This window comes from Alosa pseudoharengus, unplaced genomic scaffold, assembly GCF_046254945.1.
Source record: "Alosa pseudoharengus isolate Yale_2024_CS ecotype anadromous, Long Island Sound unplaced genomic scaffold, YU_APseudo_1.1 YU_APseudo_1.1_scf_15, whole genome shotgun sequence".
Lineage (NCBI taxonomy): Eukaryota > Metazoa > Chordata > Actinopteri > Clupeiformes > Clupeidae > Alosa > Alosa pseudoharengus.
The window spans coordinates 39939249-39966349 of NW_027468620.1; the positions used below are offsets into that span (position 1 = coordinate 39939249).

At 40.4% G+C, this 27101-nt stretch overlaps 1 protein-coding gene across 1 annotated transcript; it reads right to left on the minus strand.

Moving 5' to 3' along the window:
• Positions 1–1528: 1528 nt before the first annotated feature.
• Positions 1529–27101, minus strand: LOC143124704 (interferon-inducible GTPase 5-like). The gene is made up of 3 exons (XM_076286418.1): positions 26952–27101; positions 4714–5315; positions 1529–3237 (listed from the first exon to the last, which is right to left on the minus strand). Exons 2-3 carry the CDS (start codon positions 5300–5302, stop codon positions 2612–2614), a joined length of 1215 nt encoding a protein of 404 aa, XP_076142533.1. The 5' UTR covers positions 5303–5315; positions 26952–27101; the 3' UTR covers positions 1529–2611.

Below are 27101 nucleotides of genomic sequence, written 5' to 3' on the forward strand. Positions count from 1 at the left end.
AAACGCACAATGTAAGAAATAAAGCTCTGCCTCGCATACAATCCATGCCCCAAACATACCAGCCTAAGCCTAAGTAAATAGCAGACCCCGGACATAATTTGAGGATTTACGGAAAGTGTGCAATCATACATGGATGCCTGGCGATGCTCTGGCCGTCTGTGCCTCTGACTCTGCTGCCTCATTTGGATGGTAACTCGACAGGTGAGCGCAAAAATTGGATGTTGTGGATGCGTAAGTAAACCGTTTTTTGCTGAGTCCGCAGACTACATTCTCTTTAAGGGTTACTTTACCATCTGCGGTGTACAACCCAAAGTATTTCCAGACACTACATTTTAGATGAGTTGGGGATGTAATTGTCCGCTCAGGCTGGCCGTTCTATGCATTTTCTTCCATTTTCGAAACGGTGGCTATTGAGGGCTCTGGCTAGAATACGTTTAGAGCACCCGCTATGAGATGGCAAACAATAAAATAAAAAACAAACTAATCATAGACTGTAAAAATGCGCTACACATGGCACTAAAAACCGAATAGTTTATTTATAGTTCGACTACGGCTATTTCACTTCAGCCAGGAAGACTCGGGAAGCAACATTATGCATAAGAATTAATTATTTAATCCGTAAAAAGATTTACAAACATGACAGTTGGCAATATGAAAAATCTTTGGCGTAGGCCCCGTCCTGGGTCCAGGTCTCGCACGATCAGACCCTGCAAATCCTGCCGGAGTGAGACAGCAGGGCAGCTGGACGGGGACCAAACTGATGGTGGTTGGGGAAGGAGGAGGGAACGTCAAAGTCTGTATCTGAAAGCAGCAAGACAGGTACGTGACCCGGTTCATTATAAAGACAGGTGGGACGGCCGATTGGTTAGAGGTAATGAATGAATAAGTGACGTATTGGAGTCTTCCCAGCAGAACTACACTGGCGCTTGCATATCATGTTCGAATGCATTTGCAGCAGGAGGACGGTAGGCAGACTGCTCTTCGTTAGAGCCGCTGTTATCCAATGAAATTAAATTGCGCTTCAGGGCGACTCCACTCGGACTCCATGCGCGTTCCCGAGCAACTTTTTCTTCTTCTTGTTACGTGGCAAGCAATGTATGTGCATTATCGTCACCCTCTTACTGGAGGACGACTCTCTTTTTACAGAATATCCAATAAAAATCGACGTTGGTCCATGCGTCATTTCCAGCTTTGTAACTTGGCGCATGGTCAGAGCCGACTGGCGCTGGATCCGAGCCCCAGTGTTCAAGATGGTGTTGACTATGAATTGGCCGGATTTACTATCCTAGCCTCCACCATTCATTTGTATGGAGGGCGGGAATTAGTCACTCTCTCCAGTTTTATATAATACCTCCCACCCACAGGGTGAACTCATGGCTCCACCCACCCACAGAGTGAACTCATGGCTCCACCCACATGGTGAACTCATGGCTCCACCCATCCCCTTTTTTGTGATCAAATGATTCTCTTTTTTATGTAGAATCTATATGACCAAATCACACATTTCAGAAATGAATAAACATAAAAAGAAGACAAATAGCATTTTTAATCACCCCACCCCTGAGTACTTGACATTCCCACAGTGCCTCACTGGATTCAACAGATGATCAAATAAACAATCTAATAGCCCCACCTCTTCACCTGGGTTGGACGAGAGTTGAATACAGGTGGAGTTTGACATGATTGGCACAACCTTCCAACACTATTACTGTGTAAACGTTAACACTTCTGAAACCTCTACGATACTGAAGGCAGAGCCTGTATGACTTTCATTGTTTACTTGGAAGTACTGTAAAGCTTCAACATACAAAGCACTGTTATAAACCTCTTATAAACGCTTATGAAGAGTTATAAAGCTGTTTACTAGTGTTTCCCAAAGTACTGTTATATGCTCAAGGCACACGGTCGTCATTTTCAGTATTTTCTGCATGATCACATAATTAGACTAATAGCTTACTGCTGTGTATTTCTTACCTGCAACGGAACTAATTACTAGTTTTGGTGCCCAAAAGATACAGTGGACTGCCAAAATAAAGTGAGATGCTGTACCATATTTTGAGATAGCACACCAATCGTTCTCTACCCTTTTATATAGGTGATGATGTAGCCCTCTATCCTATTAATATATCCTGTTATACTGATCTCAGTATAACAGCCCATGTTAGCCCATGTTTTGATATCCATCATTGTGAACATTAATATCAAAGACACAAAGTTTTTCATCCAAGCCATCAGCATTGTTGTCAGAGCGGCACAAACTGTAAAAACATTGTAAGTGAATGTAGCGCAGCAGCATGTCTACCACCAAACCCTTGTTTTCGCACAGAAAATGCTCAAAATGGCGACCACATGACATGTTCGATGCTGTTTTATGCCCCCAACGTCGTCTTCCAGGCAGCGCTGCCACCGTTGACTTTACAGCACCTTATCCTAACCCTAACCCCAACCCATGCCTTGAAGACAACGTTGGGGGCATAAAACTCCAAGAAACACGTGACATAAGCATATAATAGACAATATATAAACTCATTATATAATGTATAAAGTAGCATGAAGCCACAGTTAAAATCACTCTACATCTGTGCGTTGCTGTGAGTCCACTTGTAGTTACTCAAACTTCAGTTTGCAGCGCCCTCATCAGGACACTCTGTGCATCAGCAGCCAGCTCTTTGAGGCAGCTCTCCAGCATGAGTTTGGTGGAGGCAAAAGACAAAGCCCCGGCAGGCAAAGAGCCCAGGAGGGGCAACATGTTGAAAACGTGCCCAGCTACCATCATACCCGCTCCTGCCGCCTTGGTCAGCATCTTCATCACCACATCAGCACTGATCTCCTTACTCAGAGGAGACTTGAGACAAGCCCTAAACTCCTCCACCGGCACCTCCATCTGACTGGAGAGGTTCTCCAAGGATTCCTCATCCAAACCGAAGGCCTGGTAGTATTCCTTGATTTCTGTCACCAGTATTGCCACATCGGTACAGATAGAGAGGCCTGGGATTGGAACTGCTGCTATGCCTGCAGACAGCAAAGCCATCTTCCACACTCTGGTCTGCAGAGCTTCTCTCTTCTTCTGGTGGATCTTCATGGTGACATTAGGCAGAGCAAGTAGAAGCATGTCACGCTTGTGGTCAGGCAACTCCTTCTCCATAGTTTCCTGCAGGGCATTGATGTCATAGTGGCCAAGTTCATGGCTGGAGATGAGGAAGACCGCTGGCTGCTCCACACCATTCTTCACAAGCCCTTGGGATGAATTAAAGAGGGAAAATGATTACAGGCCAACTTACAGGATGGATAATATTCACTACAGAACTTGATCTGGAGATCTAAAAACATCTACTGAGGTTATTTAGTCTGTTACTGTCATTTTTCTATTTTTAGGTTATATGACTTTACCTTAAAAGGTGCCATGTGTAAGAATTCAGGTAAAAATATCCCAAAAATTAGTTACACGCATCAAAAGAATGAGAAGAAATAAGGGTGATGATGTCATTAAAAAAATGACAAGGTATAGTGCTGCATAGACATCAACCTGAATTAGCATGCTAAATTACTAGCCACAGCCCGACAGGTGTCATAATACCAGTTTCGGCCATGGGAGGCGGTATGCGGTCAACATAACCGCCAGCCAAACTGCAATACACGTGTCTCGGTTGTTACTCTAGGGTAGACCAACTCACTTTCTGGAGGTATACTGCCCCATCTTTTATTGAATGTGGAGTATGAATTGATTTTTTGGCGGACATTACACATGGCACGTTTAAACTGTTAATTTGTACGTTAATTTATTGTTTATTGATGTCATTGTAAGTTGCTCTGGACAAAAGTGTCTGCTAAAAAGATACAATTGCTGGAAAGACTAATTAATTCCTGGCCACTCCAGTATATCTTAGCCCCGCCTCTTCACTGTTGAGCATAGCCTAGCTCCACCTCTTCACTGTTGAGTATATCTTAGCCCCGCCTCTTCACTGCTGAGTATAGCCTAGCCACGCCTCTTCATTGTTGGGTATAGCCTAGCCACGCCTCTTCACTGTTGGGTATAGCCTAGCCCCGCCTCTTCACTGTTGAGTATAGCCTAGCCCCGCCTCTTCACTGTTGAGTATAGCCTAGCCACGCCTCTTCACTGTTGAGTATAGCCTAGCCAGACCTCTTCACTGTTGAGTATAGCCTAGCCACACCTCTTCACTGTTGAGTATATCCGTATATGTTGTTGTCCGTCGGTGCAGCAAAAGTTGAATTTCTCAACGCGAGTGACGAGAGCCACGCGACACAACGGACCCACAATGCAGTTGGGCAACGGATGACGTGAGCCCATGTAAAGTGAACGGGATGCGTCTCCAGCACTGCAACGCACGCAACTGTGTGTGGGAGCCGATAGTGTGTGCTTCACCTTACTGTGTGTTCACTGTGTGCTCTGTGTGTTTCACTAATTCACGGATGGGATAAATGCAGAGATCAAATACTTGGCCTAAACCTGATTTACATTTCTTTACATTTACATTTACACATCTAGGAACATTGTTGGGTTGTCTAGAACAATTTCCATCTATAGAACCAAACTGCATGTTTTTTTTGTCTGAAGTTGTTTAGAAAGTCCAGAGAATGTCCAGAGAGTCAGGTCTGTATATTTTCTGGGGTGGCCTTTTCCTGTAGGAGCACCTGATAGGAGATTACTCTGGTCAAATGCATTCTAACCCTTGAAGTTTTTGGAGTTCTTACCCTGAATGCAGTCCTGTCGTATTCGATCAAGAACCGACTTTTGATCAAAGCTCTTCCTCCTTTTCTCGGCCTGAACGTCCACGTCAATCTTCGAGCGCACAAAGTAGAACTTCTTCTTCATCTTCTGGATTTGAGTGGCCAGGTCAACATTGCTGCTTCTAAAACGCTCTGATGCAATGATGATGAAAAAGTCATATCTGTCAAACCCAACCTGCTCGAGGTATGTGTCTGCCTTAAAATTCTGTGTCCCAACCCCTGGCAAGTCCCACAAGATGACGTTTGGGTAGTTGGGGTGGGGGTAGGCCGTTGGCGCCGTGGTGGTCTCCACCACTCCAGTTGGAGCGGACGTCTCCTCCTCATCCCCCAAGCCCCGGAGGGCATTCACAAACGAAGATTTGCCAGACCCGGACTCCCCCGTGACCGCAATGTTCAGCAACACCTCGTCCAGGTCCTGGAAGTAAGTCTGGATCCTTTGAACGGCTGATGTGATGTTCTGGGTCTCCAGGGATTCACTGAACTCCCTCACGGCCTTCACCTCAAGGTCACTGATGAAGCCCCAGCCATGGTCAAAATCCTCCCTTTCAGCCATGGTGGTCGCCCCTCTCATGAAAAAAGAAAACAAGAGAAGTTTAGTTGAAAAGAGTTTTTACTCCTCAAGTCTGTCACCAATACACTTACCAATTACTGTGCTGGATTGACAAGTCTGTCACCAATACACTTACCAATTACTGTGCTGGATTGACAAATCTGTCACCAAAATATGTTCAATATTGTGCAGGACTGTCTTGACTGTGGTGTGGGAATCAATTCCACACGAATTAAATCAACTAATGGATACAGATATTAAGCAGATGAGCAGAGAATAGCAATTATTTATATAACAAGTATATTCTAGAGAAATGGTGGATATAAAGGATCTCCCTTAAAATGGATAAGGCAGCACAGATGGAGCTGAAGATCAATACAATGCAGAGTAATGCACAGGACTAATTATGGCCTTGGCACAATGGTATGGGAACTCTTAATAATTACAACAGGACTAATTATGGCCTTGGCACAATGGTATGGGAACTCTTAATAATTACAACAGGACTAATTATGGCCTTGGCACAATGGTATGGGAACTCTTAATAATTACAACAGGACTAATTATGGCCTTGGCACAATGGTATGGGAACTCTTAATAATTACAACAGGACTAATTATGGCCTTGGCACAATGGTATGGGAACTCTTAATAATTACAACAGGACTAATTATGGCCTTGGCACAATGGTGTGGGAACTCTTAATAATTACAACAGGACAAGGCATGCATCCAAAAACAACTAACAGCACAAAACACAAGAGAAAGACAAACAACAAAGAGGGCCACGTCAGCCACACAACACGTCTCATGAGATAGACTAAAGCATCTAATCTTAAAGGTTGTATCAGCGATTGCAAGCCCAAAAAAGGCCCAAACATAAATGATCACATTTATCTAATCTTTTCTAACAACCCGCTAGCTGCCAACCACTCAAATAAAAAAACCGTTAACACGTCTCGTGAGATCGCTGATCCAACCTTTAACACGTCTCGTGAGATCGACTAAAGCAGGGGTGGGCAAGGGCCACATTGGGTTTTGAAAATTGGCCTACGGGCAGCAACCCAACCCCCGCCCCCAAACACCCACACACAAAAAAATATTTTTTAAGCCCATCATTTAGTATCAAAAGTAATTTTGTTTTAACATAAAAATTCCTTAAAAATACTACTAATTTGATGATGTTTAACAAATTAATATATTGTGCACTCTCACTTTAAGAACAATTCATGTTTAGTTCTCAATGATCTTCTGCCAGCTCCGCTATGGCTTCTGCTGTAGCTACGGCTGGGCCCTCTCACAGTTTATAAATGGTCGGTAGAGGAAACTACTGTTGCCTTCATGATTTCCTTTTAAAAGTTTCTTATAAGAAGCAGATATTATCAACAATGAACAATCAAACCTGCCACTCTCTCTCCCTCTCGTGAGTGCTCAGACGCGTTCCCAATTATAGGATGAGCATAACGTGTAGGCCTATGTAACAACGAGTAGGCCTATCATCTGTAACATGATGTTTTGACATTGCCATTGTAAACATTCTCTAAAAAGAGTGAAAAACAGTTTGTAGTAAAGCTAACCAATGTCGTCTATCGCAGGAAAAAAATAGCGAGCAGCCTGATAACTAAATGAAATGCTCGGTGGGCCGGATCCGACCCGCGGGCCACAGTTTGCCCATCCCTGGACTAAAGCATCTAATATTAAGGTAGACAAATAATAATTCATCTAATATTAGCCTAACACGTCTCATGAGATAGACTAACAGATTTAATATTAAGGTAGACAAACTATGACTCATTTTAGATACCTTGAGACACCTTCATTCAATGGTATAAAACACATTCAATAGTGGACTGAAGAGTAGTTGTAGATAGATTATTTTAATACATTTTGGTGACATGATCATGTAGAGTAAATCAGAACTCTGAAGTCATAATGACCTGAAACCAACACACCAAAAGACAGGTGACCTGTGGGCACAAACATGCCCCTTCACTGTTGACTCAATCAGTCCCTGCTGATATTGGCCAGTTCATAGTTAGTCAAACTAGGGCTGTACGATATATCGAATATACTCGATATATCTCCGAAATAGATTTGTGAGATATATAAAATTAGTATATCGTATGTATCGAGTATTTTATTGTCATACATTTTTCAAGCAGCAGCTGAGACTTGCCCTGGTTTTGTGTTTAAAACAATCTCCGGTAGCTTTCTCCCTCTCCCTCAGGCAGTAACAGTCACACACTCACAAACCAATCCCGCGCGACCTGTAGTTCTGAAAGGGAGGAAACTTTATCTTCTAGTTTCTTTCGATTTGCAGCGCGAACACCGGCCTAGACAGTGTGACCTAAAGCGAACTACGAGTTTAAAATGGACGAACAGCTTGTTCCTAAGAGCCAGTTAGCAATAGGGTGGCCATACGTTCGAATTTAGGCCGGCCCGGACATATGGGTTTTAAAAGCCCTGTCCGGCGTCCGGCGCAGCCTGAAGCCGGACGCTCATTTGTCCTCCTTTTTGGATTTGCGCTGGGCATCTAGAATCTTTGCTTGGATGCAGCATCGTTTCACAAACTATGGACGGGAAGACTGCTGGTCGAATTATGCGTAGTGCTTCTGTCACTCGTCTGATAAGTTGCTGCGCAATTTATGAAGGAACCACGGACTGACAGAAAAAGAAAACAAACGTAAATCAGGAGGAAATACCGTACATGTTTAGTTGATCTTTGCATCTTTCCAGCGTGTGTTGCTGGCCTAGCCTATAGGGAAGAAAATATCTAAGTTAAAATACCTGTAATATCTGTCAGCAGCTTGCTTGCCAGCGTTTCCCAGTAGGCCTACTTCGCAAAAGTTATGAAATATAACCGCATATTTTTTGAATGTCGGCGACTGGTTAGCCTACATCAGGGGTCTCAAACTCAAATGAGCTGGGGGCCACTTCTGCCAATGTCATCTGATTGGAGGGCCACATCAGTGTTAAAGAATAATACAAAAAAGAACGGCTATTTCCTAAAATGCAATGTTTTTTTTTCAAATACTGTATTTTCTGTAACACAAAACTACAAACAGAAAGTGCATGTATTTTTATCTATTTTTAGACACCTGTGCTAGCAACCTTGTAGCTTATAAATAAAATAATGATAAAATAAATATTAATACAAATTATAAAAACAAACAAAAAAGCATAAAAGCAGGTAGGCCTGTGTGTGTTTCACACCAAATAAAAATATTTTCCTCTCATAACTTTTTTAAAACTGCCAATAGGCGTCAGGGTTAAGAAAGCAACACCATTGGATTTTTATATCAAAATTTCAAAAGGCCATGGCTTGAAAGCTCAGAGATAAAGTCCTACTGTAAATGTAAAAATCTTTGAGTATAAACAAAAGTTTTTGAAGGGGGTACATTTACCCATCTAATTTGCCACTAAATGGCAAGCACCTCAAATTATGCATCTTTGGTAACACTTTATTTTAATGTGTCGCTGTTACAGTGTACCTACCTAATTAGGTACAGTGGTACAACCTGTGTAACAACATGTACCATCAGGTACTATCATTGTACTTGCATTATGTATTTGTGGGTACCTACATATAGTTGTTACATTGTAATACTGAGTGCTTTTACAAAACTTTGCCAATTTGCCTAAATTTTCATCAGAGGCAAAGAGCTGACCTGAGACCTGCTGGATGGGATAAATCTGGTCATGATAGATTTGATATACAAACCATTCTTAGCTCCAGTCAAGGCCTCATTGTCTTCAGTGTACATGTAACAGCTGTGCTTCTACAACCTTGTTACTCTTTGATACAGTGGAATAAACCTATTAAGTGTACCAGTTAATTACTTACATGTACATATGACATGTATGTTGTCTTCGATGTCTTGGAACAGGTCTACTAATTCACATGTACTGTGTGGTGTAACAGCAGACACGTTTCAACACATCAATTACAGGATGCATGACATCATTGATAGGATGCATATAATATGTACATGTAAGTACTTAACTGGTACACTTTATTTTAATGGATTTATTCCACTGTATCAAAAGAGTAATAAATGTGTACCAACACAGTTGATACATGTACTACAGTATGTAGGGTAATAGCAGACATGTTCCAAGACACCAATGACACAACATACATGTAATATGTAATTGTAAGTACTTAACTGGTACACTTCATTTTAATGGGTTTATGCCACTGTATCAAAGAGCAATAAGTGTGTACCAACACAGTTGATATATGTACTATGTAGTGAATTTGTAGTGAATGTACATGTAAGTAATTAACTGGTACACTTAATAGGTTTATTCCACTGTATCAAAGAGTAACAAGGTTGTAGCAGCACAGCTGTTACATGTACACTGAAGACAACGAGGCCTTGACTGGAGCTAAGAATCGTTTGTATATCAAATCTATCATGACCAGATTTACCCCATCCAGCAGGTCTCAGGTCAGCTCTTTGCCTCTGATGAAAATGTAGGCAAATTGGCAAAGTTTTGTAAAAGCACTCAGTATTACAATGTAACAACTATATGTAGGTACCCACAAATACATAATGCAAGTACTATGATAGTACATGTTGTTACACAGGTTGTACCACTGTACCTAATTAGGTAGGTACACTGTAACAGCGACACATTAAAATAAAGTGTTCACCAAATTATTTCTACTAGCCCTGCTGTCTGTACCACGTCCATTACGGACACTATCATCACGATTACCACTGCAACCTCCGAGCTATGTTGGGCAGAAAATAAGCATGGCATGCTTAGTGGACACAGTCGTATACACGCAAAGACGCACCTCCATTCACAGACGCACCGTGACACTGTCAATAGACGATCGATCATAATCTCCAAAAGGATATTCTCCTTCAGAATCAGAATAGGTGAATAACATAGCCTACTTCATCACACGTGAACGTTTTTCAACATTTGGTGTAAGCCTAAGCTTCAATTTGTGCAAAACTATGGCCTGCATCGCGTCATTACAAATGCACATCTTTGTGTTTCTCGCGTGTAATACAAGTATTTCCTGAAAACTTTGTGCAGCAATTTTGGGTTTGAATCAAGCTCTGGATGTCTAGCAAATAGTGGAGGAGAGTAGCCTACAAATGAGATTTGTCACCGTACTTGGATATATTGTCTATTTTAATCAGTGTCGTTGTTTGTCGCAATTTTTTTACATTTTTTACAAATCAAAATTTCATAATCCTAACAGCTGCTTTGAGTCAAGGCTACATGCTTAGCCTATTGAATAACTTGATGATAGAGAAAACAAACCATTTTGTGGAATGATGAATCATGGAATTTGCAACGGTGTGACTCAAAAACAGTCTCTGGTGGCCTATAAGTGACATCACACTCTTTCTGCCACTCGTTGCTTGTCGCTGGTTATGCTTTGCATGTGTGGCATTCTGAGACGTTCTTTAATCGGGACCATTATCGCTCGTTTCAATTAAGGACCTTGCAGTTGGAATTGTCGTTTGCTTATTCAAAGTTTAAAGACAGTCCAAAGTAGCCTGGGCTATTCAAAGTGTCCGTTTATTGCACATCATTTTGAAGAATGAAGAGCCACTGCATAGCTGTGTGTCTTGGCGTGTTGCAAAATCTGTGGAGTTCACTTTATTGTTTAGGTCAGACATGTTAAGTTTTTACCCGTATAACTTACACTGATCCAGCTTAGCCAAAGCCCTGCTTCTATCCTCACTGGTAGCTTACAGTACAGTGGTGTGTGGGAGGGGGAGTGGCTAGCGGCGAAAGCCAATGTGCTTCTTTTACCGATATATTTAACGATATCTTTTGCATTTCTTATTCAAACAACGTCAAATTTGGCACTGCACTTACTCATGCCCATAGCAAGACACCTGCCAAGTTTGAAATCAGTCTGACAAACGGTCAGCGAGATATGCGTGCCACAGACAGACAGACAGACAGACACACAGACGCTTCTTGCTTTATAGATAGATGTTCTGCACTCACCACAATAGATTAGATTAGATTAGATTCAACTTTATTGTCATTGCAGAGTACAAGTATGAAGACAACGAAATGTGGTTTGCGTCTAACCAGAAAAAAGAGAAAAGTGCAATGTGATATACAAAGTATAGACAGGTGGTGCATAGACAGGTCAAGAAATATAGTGCAGTGTAGACAGCAGTATACAGTTGATTTATATAAGGTTGAGAGGTTTACAGTAATATAAATATGTAGAGTGTAATGGAAGCGTTAGCGTTAAATTCTGTCAGGAAGACTCAAAGCATGCGTCACTCATTCATTCATTACTTCCGACCAATCACCAGTCTGCATCAGCCTTTATAATCACTTTACTTTGCACCTGCCTGTTGCTTTCAGGTGCCGATTTTCGATGTTCCGTATCCATGCACGGGTAGCTAGTCATTCACTTCGCCACAACTTTAACATGTGATGCAGTCATAGTAGCTTAGCCTACCTTACGTTCGCTTCAACCGAGTTGGACGCATCTCACCAAAGTCTCGGGGGTTTCCATGTAGGATAGTAGCTCGTAAACGCCGGAGAGTAAGGTAGGCCAAATTGTTGCCACTGTTCGGGTTGTCCGCCCGGTCTTATCAACGGAAAGAGACAAGTTCCGCGGCTTGAAGGTTCTCTTTCACCCTAGTCTCGTGTTAGATTCTAGTTGCTTAATGAGGTTAACGTCGTATCGCTAACAACGGAAATATGGTTGCTAAACTTTTCTGACGAAAACCGTCAGACTTATCAGGCTACGCTGTTAACATACATGTACGGAACCGTTTAAAAAAACTCCGTTACTCCAGTTATCGACACTCGCGATGGTTTCCTTGCCAAAGCTGCCATGATACAGCTTTGCTAGGTCCACATCTAGGCAAATTGTCTCGCTGGTCAGGCTGTCGTGTATGGAAGGCCAACAGGGACAAAAGTAGGCCTACTCTTCCTAGTCCCTGTCCCTTTCTAGGCTACTGTCATTAACCATAATATTTCCGATGCACCTGAAGGCCATATTAATCTTATTTTCATTCTCCTGTCTGGCTGATCATTATTGTCTGTCATTGTCTGTTACGGTCATTGGTTATACATAATATGTAGGCCCATACATTGTGTTCGTTGATTTAACTTATGGCAACGTAAATGTATCATGGCTGTTTATTTGCCTGCCTGCTAGGTCCTCTTGAAAATGCTATGTTTCCTCTCTAACCACTCCATTCCTCCTTGCAGGTCTTCAGGCTGTAGGGACTAGAACAAGATCTTTCCTCAAACTCTTCTCTGCCAAAAGAGCAACACCTCTAGCAGGCACAAACACTCCTTCAGGCCAATACTGCACTCACTCATATACTTTTCCAAGCACAATGCACTTTGCTTGTCGTCATTCGTAATCTCCCATTACGTCACGGCAGCCGCAAGCACAGGGATGGCATTCCTTCCCATTTCTTCATTACTTAACATCTTAATCTTTCCATTTCAGGAGCAGCTCCTCTTCGTTTAATGTAAATGCCTCTCTCTAATTTAAGGGTATGCATCTGTCGGCAGTGGAGTACTGACCCTCACCGTAACTATCTACTTCATGCAGGGATGCGGGGCTGGTTCACGTAGGCCTATAGCCAAAACGTCCATCGAGGGACAGTGCTTTGGTTCATATTTAATCTTACTTCATCCAGGTCATGTGATGTCAACTTATTTACCTCCTCATCTAAGCTATACGCTAACCCTTCATGTCTTTATCCCACCACAGTAGGAGCAGCAGAATAGTGAACTTGCATTGTTAAATCATTAGATTTTGCAATTCACTATCGAATATCCATATGTCCTCAAATCTCAATCACATAATTCTCAATCGTCATATAATCAAATCAACCAGCAATTATTAGGCTACATCACCAATTCACTCTAACTATTTAATTTACTAGGTCTGTGATGCTGGTTCACATATTCTAAACACCCACTTACTCTTGGCTCTGGAGCAGTGCTTTGCTCACATTTAATCTTATTTCACCCAGTCAGCATGATGAAGATTACTCTTCCATCTTTTGTCTTTATTTTAGTTATGCTAAATCATCCTCAGCGACCATCCATAAGTGCTAGTGTACTCCAGCTATGTATCTGTTGATTGTATTTTGTCTTGTCCTGTTGTGTCCTTAGGTCTGCTGCTGGTTAGTTAACCCTGGCTCTCTTTTCACTCCCTATCAATTCACTCCTTGAAGCCGTGTTCCTCATGGCTTTCTATGGGTTCAGACAGCCAGGTTCTTAACCCTTCTCAGGATCTGGCTTGCTCAGCCATTCTCTTCTCCTCCCACTTCTATGTTTTCTGAAACATTCTAAAATGGACACCTCAGGTTCTGTTGTCATTATCAGAGATTCTAAAGTAAATAACTCTTCTGTCCCTAAACTTCTATGATCAACTATCTTAAACTTCACCCACACACTTCTCCTAATGCACCTCTTCTACCCACTGGGTTATCTATTTCTAAACAATGGTTCAGAATCCACTTGTCGACAGCGGTTGGTAGCTGCGGGCTCTCAACCTCCCAATATACTGGCCATCCCTTTCGCATCGGCGCTGCAACGTCAGCAGCTGCTCTAGGATTACCTGCATCCTCAATCAAGTTGCTCGGAAGATGGTCTTCGTCGGCTTACGAGTCCTATATAAGACCTCAGGATCAAGCCCTTCTCGATGCGCAAATAGCTCTCGCAAGTGTCAAATAAGGTAAGCTACCTTTCAAAGGTCTGGTGGTGGTTATTCGGCTCAGCTAAAGCATTATATTAATTACGATGGACCCGAGCCACTCTTCTCCAGTCACTACGCACAGCCGGCACTTTAGGCACAGAATAAAGTGTTAATACATTCTAGTCACTACGCACCGCCGCCCTTGGTCTAGCTTCTGCAAGCAACCTCGGGTAATCACGTCACAACAGTTAATTTCCTTTATCCTTCCATCACCCCACTTCACTCATCATATACATACGCAACTCGACTCGACAGTCGACTCGAATCGCATCATCAAATCGCAATCATCAATCGTTATCGAACCGAACGATCATTAAGCACTTACCAAGGGGATTTGCACCACATTGCATTACATCTTGCCGTGCAAGAACCGAGCTTACGAAAGCTCTGAGCTCGTGCAGCTCCCCGCTGCAATCGCTGCAGACCATGCTGGTTATGTCTTCTGTACCCGCAAGAGAGTACACTTTTCCTATCATCTGTTCTTGGTTTCATTTCCTTTCATGAATCACTTTACTATTAACGAAGGATTTGTCTCATATTAATGTTCTCTTTGATTATGCTCTATTCCAGGAAGTGTCCCAGCCTCACGTCTACCCTCGGGTAGGCCTTTCCCATCTTTCTCTTTGGGGGTAGGCTCCGCCCCTGCCGTATTCACCCGGCAGGATCTGCGAGGGTCTCCACACTTCGGGTCCTGGACTGAGAACGATCATTAAGCACTTTCCACAGGGATTTACAACACATTGCATTACATTCTTGCCGTGCAAGAACCGAGCTTACGAAAGCTCTGAGCTTGTGCAAGCTCCTCGACTTCGCTGCAATCGCTGCAGACCATGCTGGTCATTTTCTTCTTTTCACCAGAGAGTGCTCAAGCTTTCTATCTGTTTCTCTATACCTTTCTCTCTGAACTTATTACCCATGGAGAATGTCTATTTCATGTTTTTCTGTCTTGTTTAGCTAACGTTACCTATGCTGCTCATCTTATTTTGGGGGGCCTTTCCAAGAGCAAGGTGCAAAAGCATGGCCTCACTCTTCATCTTGCCCTTGGATCTGCTTTAGCTCCATTCCGTTGCAGGATGCGGCTTGCTCACGGAAACAGTCATCACATTTAGGGGTCGTACTTAAATCGGATATAATCTATCATGGACACTACACCGTGCTGTTATTTTGGGTAAATCAACATAATTAATTCATTAATCTAAACCTTGCTTTGTTTACATTTCCATCCAAATAGTAGTTGTGCTATTTAGCTTTCTTTAACATGGCTTTACCTCTGCCGGATGGACAGTAGTATCTGTTAATTTCATCTGCTGTACATCTTGTCCTTGCAGCTTCTGTTCACCATTGAACCGTAACAAATGGAGTTCACAAACTGCTTGTCAATTAAGAGCTAGCTACTCCATTGCTTGTCACAAGGCTCACAAGAATCTATGGACTGTACGGTTACTGAGTTCTTAATTACTAAAAGACTCACTCAGCAGTAATGAGCATTTTGTAATCAATGTACTTCCTCTTGCAAATGTCTGGTGGTGGTTATCTAAATTTAATCATATTACTCATCTCTTCGTTTCTGGTGCCCGTACTGGCTTGGTCGCATTTGTGCAGGTCATAATCTTCTTTAACTGCAAGCGCTATTTCTTCTGCACTAACCTGAGCTTCTGCAACTGCGAGCTCATTGTCCCCCGAGCATTTGCAACTGCAAGCTCTATCCTGCTGCACTAACCCTGAGCATCTGCAACTGCAGGCTCTATCCCATACACTGACCCCGAGCATTTGTAATCGCAAGCTCATCGCCCTGCACGTTTTTAGTTAACCCTTAAGCTAAGCTTCTGCAAGCACTAGTCACTCAAGCAGTCTTGTTCAATGGGTTGAACATCTGCAAGCTCAATTCCCTTCCATAACTTTAAATCAATCATAGAATTTGAGTCACAAGTGGTTGAATCCATCATCATAATCATAGTCATCCTCATCAAATCATCAGTTTATTTTATTAATAGTATATTCTTCATGTGTCTCTGCTGTCTGTCTTGCTTTCTCTGATTCATCTCCCGAGCTCAACCGGATAATACAACATGCACTGTTTAATATTGTTATGCTCTTTCAGAGAGGATGAGGGGTATCTTTATTTCTTATTCTTTGGGGGTAGGCTCCGCCCCTGCCGTCTCATACCGGCAGGATCTGCAAGGGTCTGCACACTTGGTGACCTGGACCGAGGACGGGGCCTATGCCAAAGACTGTCTTATTGTTGCTTATGCCTTTTGTATATCCTTTGATGGATTAAAACGTGTGTTAACTTTCATTGTACCTCCCTGAGTCTTTCTGATAGAATTAGCAGTTACCTTATAAGAGTAGAATAAATATGGCTATGTAATGTGAATGTATGAACAACATACATTGGGGGGGGGGGGTCTGCCTCCTTGTTGTCCCTGTCAAGGTTGCCATGGTTGTGGTAACCTCAATAGGCACAGGCAAGGAGGCATTGGGCCGGGGGTGGGGGGGTCTTAGTTGGTTGGTTGTCACTGGGATGGAGAGCTAGAGTTCAGCTGCAGGAAAGAAGCTTCCTCTGAATCTGCTGTGCGCCTTATGCAAGCATCGCTTGCCCTGGATGGCCTCAATGGAGGGGAGTGAGGAAATAGTTATGCATTGGGCAGTTTTCACCATCCTCTCCAGTGCTTTTCGGTCGTAGGCAGAGCAGTTGCCATACCAAACTGTGACACAGTTGGTAAGGATACGCTTGATGGTGCAGGGGTAGAAGTTTACCAGGATCTGAGGAGGCCGGTGGACCTTCTTTAGCCTCCTCAGATAGAAGAGACGCTGTAAGCCTTCTTGATCAGGGTAGAGGTGTTGAGGGTCCAAGAGAGGTCCTCATAGATGTAGACACCCAGAAATCTGAAGCTGGTGATACACTCCACTTCAGTCCCATTGATGAGAATAGGGGTGTGTGCTAGCTTTAGACTTCCTGAAGTCCACAATGAGTTCTTTGGTCTTCAATAATTCTGTTAACAGGACTTGCCGGAAATTGTGGGAACATATGAATTTGTTGATTATATGCAAGCCTAATGCGGCCCACTACAGCTAAGTCTGCCTTCATACATGAATTGTGATTTCAGTCTGGTTTCAGAAACAGCATCCTCTGAACAATCTACAGAGAGTAGCTCAGTGCAATTAACACACACATTGGATAGCATCTTAATAGATGGCATGGCTGTTGTGCAGGAGATGGTTGTCAGGAAAAGTTACATAAACTGTTGCCAAGATCTGACAGAATGCTTCTTTGAAAATGTTGAAAGTAAGGCACGAGGCTACAATGACATATACTTATTATTTAACAACTATACCATCACAAACTCCATGAAAGACAGGACGAGACAGGTCCATACAATAGGAAAAGCACATGATAAGGGATACAAAATACAAGACTCCACACCAATCAAAGACTTTAAAGCTTTCCTGGGATCGAAGGAAACCAAAGCCAACCTAATCCTCTACCTTGCTCATAAAGCTGTTAAACTATGTAAACTGTAGTAGTGGAGGTGTGCACATCCCCACCGGTGAGGTACAGGGCAAATGGAACTGGAACTGCAAAGGAATGAAATGCCCGCACTCTGCTAAAACTCCCATATATTTAATGTGTTGCAACGTTTCGTTTTTTTTTTTTTTTTTGCCTGAGGAAGACCCAGCCGGGTCGAAACGTTGCAACACATTAAATAATGGGAGTTTTAGCAGAGTGCGGGCATTTCATTCCTTTGCAAACTATGTAAACTGCCAGTCACAGCCCAGCCACACACACAAAGGTGGCAGTAGCAGTAAGTCATTTTGGCAAAACCACACATATCTACACGTCACACAGATGTCTTGGTGCTTGCCCTTCGCAGGGTACCAGACATCAACAAAGACGGTCTCATTATCATGGCCACTGGAGAACGTCGACAAAAGATGCATCTCAGCCTAGAAATCTTGACGCACCCTAGTGGCAGCAAATGTAATTTGCAGCCAGGGTAGTCTAGCAACTCTCCGTTGGCTTGTGAGGTGTAAAAACCAAACTTCGTTCAGGCCAATCACATCGTGTATAGAGTCGGTGGATCTATCGGGTATCCTATTGTATCCTATCCTATCAGGAAATTGAAAGTCAACCGTTTGTCCCGCCATTTACTGTTTATCCCGTGGAAAAGGAAAGGTTTCTGTTTCAAGTCAATCAAGTCATGGTGTCATTAACACAGTTTGTAGGCTTGTAGTAGGTCCTCATCCATCTCCAGACGTGTTAGCTGAATGTGAGAAATTTGTGTGTCAGCTCCTCAAAACATGGTTTTCAAACAGCTAAAGCCCTTCGGTAAAACTCTAAAACCCAACCAGGGAGTGGAAAAACTCAGGAACTAGGGAAATCCCATCCCTATGATTGCCCTACCATCGCCTATTGCTGTCCCCATGCTTGGATTCCTGCCCGCGCAGCCTAGAGACCCACTACTTGCCGATGACAACTCCTAATCCCTATGGACAATTCATCCCCTACACTAGACTATTTGAACTTAACACTAAATAGGATTCATGCATTATCATACTGGTTATGTAACCATCCAACCACTTAGTAACATATACCTCAGATGGCTCTAAATACCATGTTCTATTCTCTGTATATAGACCTTACTGTCCTGTAACTGACCCCAGGCAGATGGGTCAGGCCCTTGAGTCGTGGATCTGCTTGAGGTTTCATCCTACTGTATATGTTTCTCCAATTCTTGGGAGTTTTTCCTCGCCCCTGTTACTCATGGGCTCTGTCTGAATGTTTAACACTCTGTAAAGCGCCATGAGACAAGTGTAATGTTTTCACGCTCTATAAGTGAAATTAAATTGAAATTGAAATTCTGAGAGCACACAGGCAAGCAAATGTTTAGGCACAAGCTACAGTGCCTGGTCCAAAGATTCTTGACTCACTATCACTGGGATGGAGACAAATTGTTGATGGGCAATGGGCTCCTGTTCTGTCAAAACTTCCACCAGCACCAGAGGCTGTTCTGGAACTTGTGAAGTGTTGTTGTCTTGCCAGCCAATGCAGTATAAGGTGTTCTTGCAAGAGTAACAACTTACAATTCACGCAATTTTGCAGGTGTGAAGGCTCTGAGGAGATGTGCACCAATATTAAAGCAACACCAAAGAGTTTTCTGTACCTTAAAATAATGTTTCCAAAATCGTTTCAGTGGTTCATCAACTCGTAACAAGGGTGAACGGCACTTCTGCATTCGCTTTGCGACCCTCAATCGGCTATAACCGCACTATGCAAACAGATCTGTAGTTCGATGGAATGAGACATAAGAAACTACAAATTTGACTTCCTTCTGATGTCGCAATACATCATACTTTCATAAAATCATGCAATATACTCTACCTTGTCTGTGGACATAGTTATTTCCAAAGTCATATATTGTCCGCCATCTTGAATTTTGGCAGTGAAAAATTGTTAACAGGTTGTTTTGTATTCAATGGGGTCCTAGCAAGTAAAAAATCACCAGTTGCAAAAATCTATATGAACCGTTCCTAAAATTACACGATTCCCCTAACTATATGGGACAATAGATGCACATAGTAAATTATATAAAGTAGGCCTATTAAAATATTTAAATAGCTTAGTCTAACTTTGAAAAATATATTAAAGGGAATCCAGTCCAGTGCACATGTCTTTGGCAAGTAGCCTAGGCTACTACAGACACAGGTGAAGAACAGTCAGCCTCAGCCAGTAAGCACAACCAAATATGTACAGCCAGCTTCAAAAGCAAGCAGTCCAGACCCTAAAATTGGGCATTTATAGCTGTGAAGGTAATTCACACACAATTATTTTTCTTTCGCCAAAATATATGTGGTAACTTCCGTAGACATCCAAAATGGGGTGGGGGTTAAAATTAGTATATATAAAAAAAAATATTGCATAACACAGTTTTAAGTTGTCGTATGTATCTTTTTGCTGTGGTATAGTCTTAATTTTTCTATTTAGATGTCTTGAAAAGGTCTTAAAAGAATTTAAATTTGCTCTTGGAAAATGTGCAGATACCCTGTAAGAACATCATGTACACCTGCCAAAAGCCCTCCACCAGCAGCCCATCAAATGACCTTAGCGGCATCGTTTGCACTTTATTGCACTTTGAATTCTGTTCAGTTCTATTTCATATTTGTTGTAATTTTGTTTCTGCTTTGTTTGAATAAAACAATTATTCAGTCTTATGTGAATTCAAATGTGGTTAATCACTATGAAAATATAAAATGTTTTGGATGGATACCACCTGTGAAGTTAACCAAGAATGGTATATAATCTGCAGGGATTGTAGTGAAAACAGTAAAGGGTAAAAGTGTGATTTCATGGGGTCCTTTAAAGGAGATTTTAAAATATCGAGATATGTATCGTATATCGTGAAATTGAAAAAAAATGTAATCATGTTAATTCAATAGTAGGCCTACCGTTCCCCGCTACTAAGTTCCCAGTGGAACCTCTCTGATCTGAAAAGGTTCCTCTACTGTGAGAATAGTGAGGAACCCTGAAATGTTCCTCAAGGCTGTAACTTCTAATGTAGGCATATCTGGATTCAATCTACAGGCTGTGTGGATTATAGGCCTATCAATAGGCTGGATCATAAGGTAGGCAACCTGCACCCCATCATCACCTACATTTGAACAAACGAATCAAAATACTTTTATTCATATTTTCATCAACTTCACACAGGTAAGAATTGTAACTTGTTTTAGTTACCCATGCTGTTAAATGTATTGAGCTGTAGGTGGCAGTATGAGAACAAACTACCCAGAGCCTACACTATTTCTCTGAAACTTAGTGATATGAGAGAGAAAACGAAACTTAAGAGTGAGAACAAAGCTGAAAGTAAATGTAAATGTCACGGCGCCTGAATGATCTCTTGCCTAATCCTGTGTAGGCTAATGTTTGAATAAATGAATATAACCTCCCCGTGAACTTGTTGAGGACATTGTTTTCTTCAAGTGTGCAACATAGGCATAAACTAACGAAGAGCACACGACGTCTGTAAAGTAGAGATGTGATTCATTGTGAGGGAAAGCACTATTTCTTCCGACTTTTCTCGTACATTTCTGGCTTTATTTTCTCGCACATTTGTGACTTCACAATGTTAGAGAATGTCCGCGTTTAGAAGTCTAGGCGAGGCTGAGCTGAGTTTGTTCTCGGAATATTGCCCTCTCCCTCGTCCAGGTCAGTATTGTTTCATTGCCCAATGACCCTAAATTCGCCGTCATAAGTAGGCAGCCTACACATTCAGAAATGCCAATTCAACGTGGCGATGATGTAGACCGCCACAAAAAGCCTGCCCGATGTAGGTGTAGGCTAAATATTATTGACAGCCTGAATTACGGAAGTCTAATCTAATCTATTTTGCTAGCAACCGTGGTAAAGTTGGTTTTATATTGGACGTTGGATATTCGACACATTCGAAAAATCTATTTAGCACTGACTACGAGGGTCGAGTTTGTGTCAAACCAACTTTAATGTGTTTAAACAAGGCCTGCCTATATTACACAAAGCTTCTTTTGTCCGAAAACCCATGTTTTGATTTTATGAATTTTTTAGGCTGATAAAAGATTTCAATCTATTATGCGGCTTCACCTTTTGACTTACCCATACTAAAACACATCTCCTGAACTCGGCTTACTGCCCTTTCTAGTACACAAAGCTTCTTTTTCCCTAAAACCTACTCTTTGATTTTATACAATTTTTAATGTTAAATGTTTCAAATCTATTATGCGGCTTGCCCTTTTGACCTACCCATGTCAAAACACATCTGGTGAACTCGGATTACTGCTCTATATAGTACACAAAGCTTCTTTTTCCCAAAAATCCATTCTTTGATTTTATAAATATTTTTTTAATGTAAAAAAATGCTTTAAATGCTTTAAATCTATTATGCGGCTTGACCTTTTGACCTAACCATGTCAAAACACATCTGTTGCACTCAGCTAACTGCCCTACATAATACACAAAGCTTCTTTTTTTCAAAAACGCACTCTTTGATTTTATATAAATTTTTTACTATTCAAAAATGCTATAAATCTATTATGTGCCTTCCCCTTTCGACTTACCCATATCAAAACACATCTGCTGCACTCGGCTAACTTGCCTACATAGTACACAAAGCTTCTTTTTTTCAAAAACACACTCTTTGATTTTATATACATTTTTTACTATTCAAAAATGCTATAAATCTATTATGTGCCTTCCCCTTTCGCCTTACCCATATCAAAACACATCTGCTGCACTCGGCTAACTTGCCTACATAGTACACAAAGCTTCTTTTTTTCAAAAACACACTCTTTGATTTTATATACATTTTTTACTATTCAAAAATGCTATAAATCTATTATGTGCCTTCCCCTTTCGCCTTACCCATGTCAAAACACATCTGTTGCACTCAGCTAACTGCCCTACATAATACACAAAGCTTCTTTTTTCCAAAAACTCACTCTTTGATTTTATATAATTTTTTTACTATTCAAAAATGCTATACATCTATTATGCGAATTGACCTTTTGACCAACCCATGTCAAAACACATCTGCTGCACTCAGTTAACTGCCCTACATAGTACACAAAGCTTCTTTTTTTCAAAAACGCACTCTTTGATTTTATATTATTTTTTTACTATTCAAAAATGCTATAAATCTATTATGTGCCTTCACCTTTTGACCTAGCCATGTCAAAACACATCTGTTGCACTCGGCTAACTGCCCTTCATAGTGCACAATGCTTCTTTTTTTCCAGAAACTCACTCTTTGATTTTATATATTTTTTTTACTATTCAAAAATGCTATAAATCTATTATGCGGCTTGACCTTTTGACCTACCCATGTCAAAACACATCTGTTGCACTCAGCTAACTGGCCTTCATAGGACACAAAGCTTATTTTTTCCAAAAACTCACTCTTTGATTTTATATAAATTTTTTACTTTATAAAAATGCTATAAATCTATTATGCGAATCGACCTTTTGACCTACCCATGTCAAAACACATCTGCTGCACTCAGCTAACTGCCCTACATAATACACAAAGCTTATTTTGTCCAAAAACTTACTCTTTGATTTTATATAAATTTTTTACTATTCAAAAATGCTATAAATCTATTATGCGGCTTGACCTTTTGACCTACCCATGTCAAAACACATCTGCTGCACTCGGCTAACTGCCCTACATAGTACACAAAGCTTCTTTTTTCCAAAAATGCACTCTTTGATTTTATATTATTTTTTTACTATTCAAAAATGCTATAAATCTATTATGTGCCTTCACCTTTTGACCTACCCATGTCAAAACACATCTGCTGCACTCGGCTAACTGCCCTACATAGTACACAAAGCTTCTTTTTTTTTTAAAACGCACTCTTTGATTTTATATAATTCTTTTACTATTCAAAAATGCTATAAATCTATTATGCAGCTTGACCTTTCGACTTACCCATGTCAAAACACATCTGTTGCACTCAGCTAACTTGCCTACATAGTACACAAAGCTTCTTTTTTTCAAAAACGCACTCTTTGATTTTATATACATTTTTTACTATTCAAAAATGCTATAAATCTATTATGTGCCTTCTCCTTTCGACTTACCCATATCAAAACACATCTGCTGCACTCGGCTAACTTGCCTACATAGTACACAAAGCTTCTTTTTTTCAAAAACACACTCTTTGATTTTATATACATTTTTTACTATTCAAAAATGCTATAAATCTATTATGTGCCTTCCCCTTTCGCCTTACCCATATCAAAACACATCTGCTGCACTCGGTTAACTGCCCTACATAGTACACAAAGCTTCTTTTTTTCAAAAACGCAGTCTTTGATTTTATATACATTTTTTACTATTCAAAAATGCTATAAATCTATTATGCGACCTGACCTTTTGACCTACCCATGTCAAAACACATCTGCTGCACTCAGCTAACTGCCCTACATAGTACACAAAGCTTATTTTTTTCCAAAGCCCACTCTTTGATTTTATAGATGTTTTATTCTCAAAAAATGCTATAAATCTATATTATACATTTATTGAAAATTTAAAAAAATCCAGTTGATTTACACAGCCAAATGGAACTTTGGATGGAAAACAAAATATAGTTAACTTAATAAATATAAATGATGTATGTCTACGTACAAAGAGGTAGCTTGTTTTTTTGCATTTTTGAATAGTAATAAATTAATATAAAATCAAAGAGTGAGTTTTTGAAAAAAAAAAGCTTTGTGTACTACTGTATGTAGGACAGTTAGCTGAGTGCAGCAGATGTGTTTTGACATGGGTAGGTCAAAAGATGAAGGCGCATAATAAATTTATAGCATTTTTGAATAATAAAAAAATAATATAAAATCAAAGAGTGCATTTTTGGAAAAAAGAAGCTTTGTGTACTATGTAGGGCAGTTAGCCGAGTGCAGCAGATGTGTTTTGACATGGGTAGGTCAAAAGGTCAAGCCGCATAATAGATTTATAGCATTTTTAAATAGTAAAAAATTTATATAAAATCAAAGAGTAAGTTTTTGGACAAAATAAGCTTTGTGTATTATGTAGGGCAGTTAGCTGAGTGCAGCAGATGTGTTTTGACATGGGTAGGTCAAAAGGTCGATTCGCATAATAGATTTATAGCATTTTTATAAAGTAAAAAATTAATATAAAATCAAAGAGTGAGTTTTTGGAAAAAATAAGCTTTGTGTCCTATGAAGGCCAGTTAGCTGAGTGCAACAGATGTGTTTTGACATGGGTAGGTCAAAAGGTCAAGCCGCATAATAGATTTATAGCATTTTTGAATAGTAAAAAAATAATATAAAATCAAAGAGTGAGTTTCTGGAAAAAAAGAAGCATTGTGTACTATGTAGGGCAGTTAACTGAGTGCAGCAGATGTGTTTTGACATGGGTTGGTCAAAAGGTCAATTCGCATAATAGATGTATAGCATTTTTGAATAGTAAAAAAATTATATAAAATCAAAGAGTGAGTTTTTGGAAAAAAGAAGCTTTGTGTATTATGTAGGGCAGTTAGCTGAGTGCAACAGATGTGTTTTGACATGGTTAGGTCAAAAGGTCAAGCCGCATAATAGATTTATAGCATTTTTGAATAATAAAAAATGTATATAAAATCAAAGAGTGCATTTTTGGAAAAAAGAAGCTTTGTGTACTATGTAGGGCAGTTAGCCGAGTGCAGCAGATGTGTTTTGATATGGGTAAGTCGAAAGGGGAAGGCACATAATAGATTTATAGCATTTTTGAATAGTAAAAAAATAATATAAAATCAAAGAGTGAGTTTCTGGAAAAAAAGAAGCATTGTGCACTATGAAGGGCAGTTAGCCGAGTGCAACAGATGTGTTTTGACATGGCTAGGTCAAAAGGTGAAGGCACATAATAGATTTATAGCATTTTTGAATAGTAAAAAAATAATATAAAATCAAAGAGTGCGTTTTTGAAAAAAAGAAGCTTTGTGTACTATGTAGGGCAGTTAACTGAGTGCAGCAGATGTGTTTTGACATGGGTTGGTCAAAAGGTCAATTCGCATAATAGATGTATAGCATTTTTGAATAGTAAAAAAATTATATAAAATCAAAGAGTGAGTTTTTGGAAAAAAGAAGCTTTGTGTATTATGTAGGGCAGTTAGCTGAGTGCAACAGATGTGTTTTGACATGGTTAGGTCAAAAGGTCAAGCCGCATAATAGATTTATAGCATTTTTGAATAATAAAAAATGTATATAAAATCAAAGAGTGCATTTTTGGAAAAAAGAAGCTTTGTGTACTATGTAGGGCAGTTAGCCGAGTGCAGCAGATGTGTTTTGATATGGGTAAGGCGAAAGGGGAAGGCACATAATAGATTTATAGCATTTTTGAATAGTAAAAAATGTATATAAAATCAAAGAGTGTGTTTTTGAAAAAAAGAAGCTTTGTGTACTATGTAGGGCAGTTAACTGAGTGCAACAGATGTGTTTTGACATGGGTAGGTCAAAAGGTCAAGCCGCATAATAGATTTATAGCATTTTTGAATAGTAAAAAATTTATATAAAATCAAAGAGTAAGTTTTTGAAAAAAAGAAGCTTTGTGTACTATGTAGGGCAGTTAACTGAGTGCAGCAGATGTGTTTTGACATGGGTTGGTCAAAAGGTCAATTCGCATAATAGATTTATAGCATTTTTGAATAGTAAAAAATTTATATAAAATCAAAGAGTGAGTTTTTTGGAAAAAAGAAGCTTTGTGTATTATGTAGGGCAGTTAGCTGAGTGCAACAGATGTGTTTTGACATGGTTAGGTCAAAAGGTCAAGCCGCATAATAGATTTAAAGCATTTAAAGCATTTTTTTTACATTAAAAAATATTTATAAAATCAAAGAATGGATTTTTGGGAAAAAGAAGCTTTGTGTACTATATAGAGCAGTAATCCGAGTTCACCAGATGTGTTTTGACATGGGTAGGTCAAAAGGGCAAGCCGCATAATAGATTTGAAACATTTAACATTAAAAATGGTATAAAATCAAAGAGTAGGTTTTAGGGAAAAAGAAGCTTTGTGTACTAGAAAGGGCAGTAAGCCGAGTTCAGGAGATGTGTTTTAGTATGGGTAAGTCAAAAGGTGAAGCCGCATAATAGATTGAAATCTTTTATCAGCCTAAAAAATTCATAAAATCAAAACATGGGTTTTTGGACAAAAGAAGCTTTGTGTAATATAGGCAGGCCTTGTTTAAACACATTAAAGTTGGTTTGACACAAACTCGACCCTCGTAGTCAGTGCTAAATAGATTTTTCGAATGTGTCGAATATCCAACGTCCAATATAAAACCAACTTTACCACGGTTTGCTAGCAAGCGTATGGATAGTTTGAAAACCACTGCAGCTAAACGTTTTAAGGACAATAACTGTGCCATGCCATCACATTTCAAAGTTTATTTCTTGCTAACGTCAGACTTACCACAAAGTAGCCTATCACCCAAATTACGGACAGTCCTCTGCGAAGCAAACGAGCAATGATTCCACTCGGAGTTTGTTTTCCCCTTAGTAGCCCAACGTTGCTGAGTTGGTGAATGTAGGCGCGGAGGACTTTGTAGGCCAGGGGTCGGCA

Excerpts from the sequence above, each read along its gene's own strand:
- LOC143124704 (XM_076286418.1), bottom strand. The coding sequence starts at position 5,302 with ATGGCTGAAAGGGAGGATTTTGACCATGGCTGGGGCTTCATCAGTGAC. Across the intron at positions 3,238-4,713 it reads ACGACAGGACTGCATTCAGG|GGCTTGTGAAGAATGGTGTG; the intron begins GTAAGAACTCCA and ends ATTCATCCCAAG.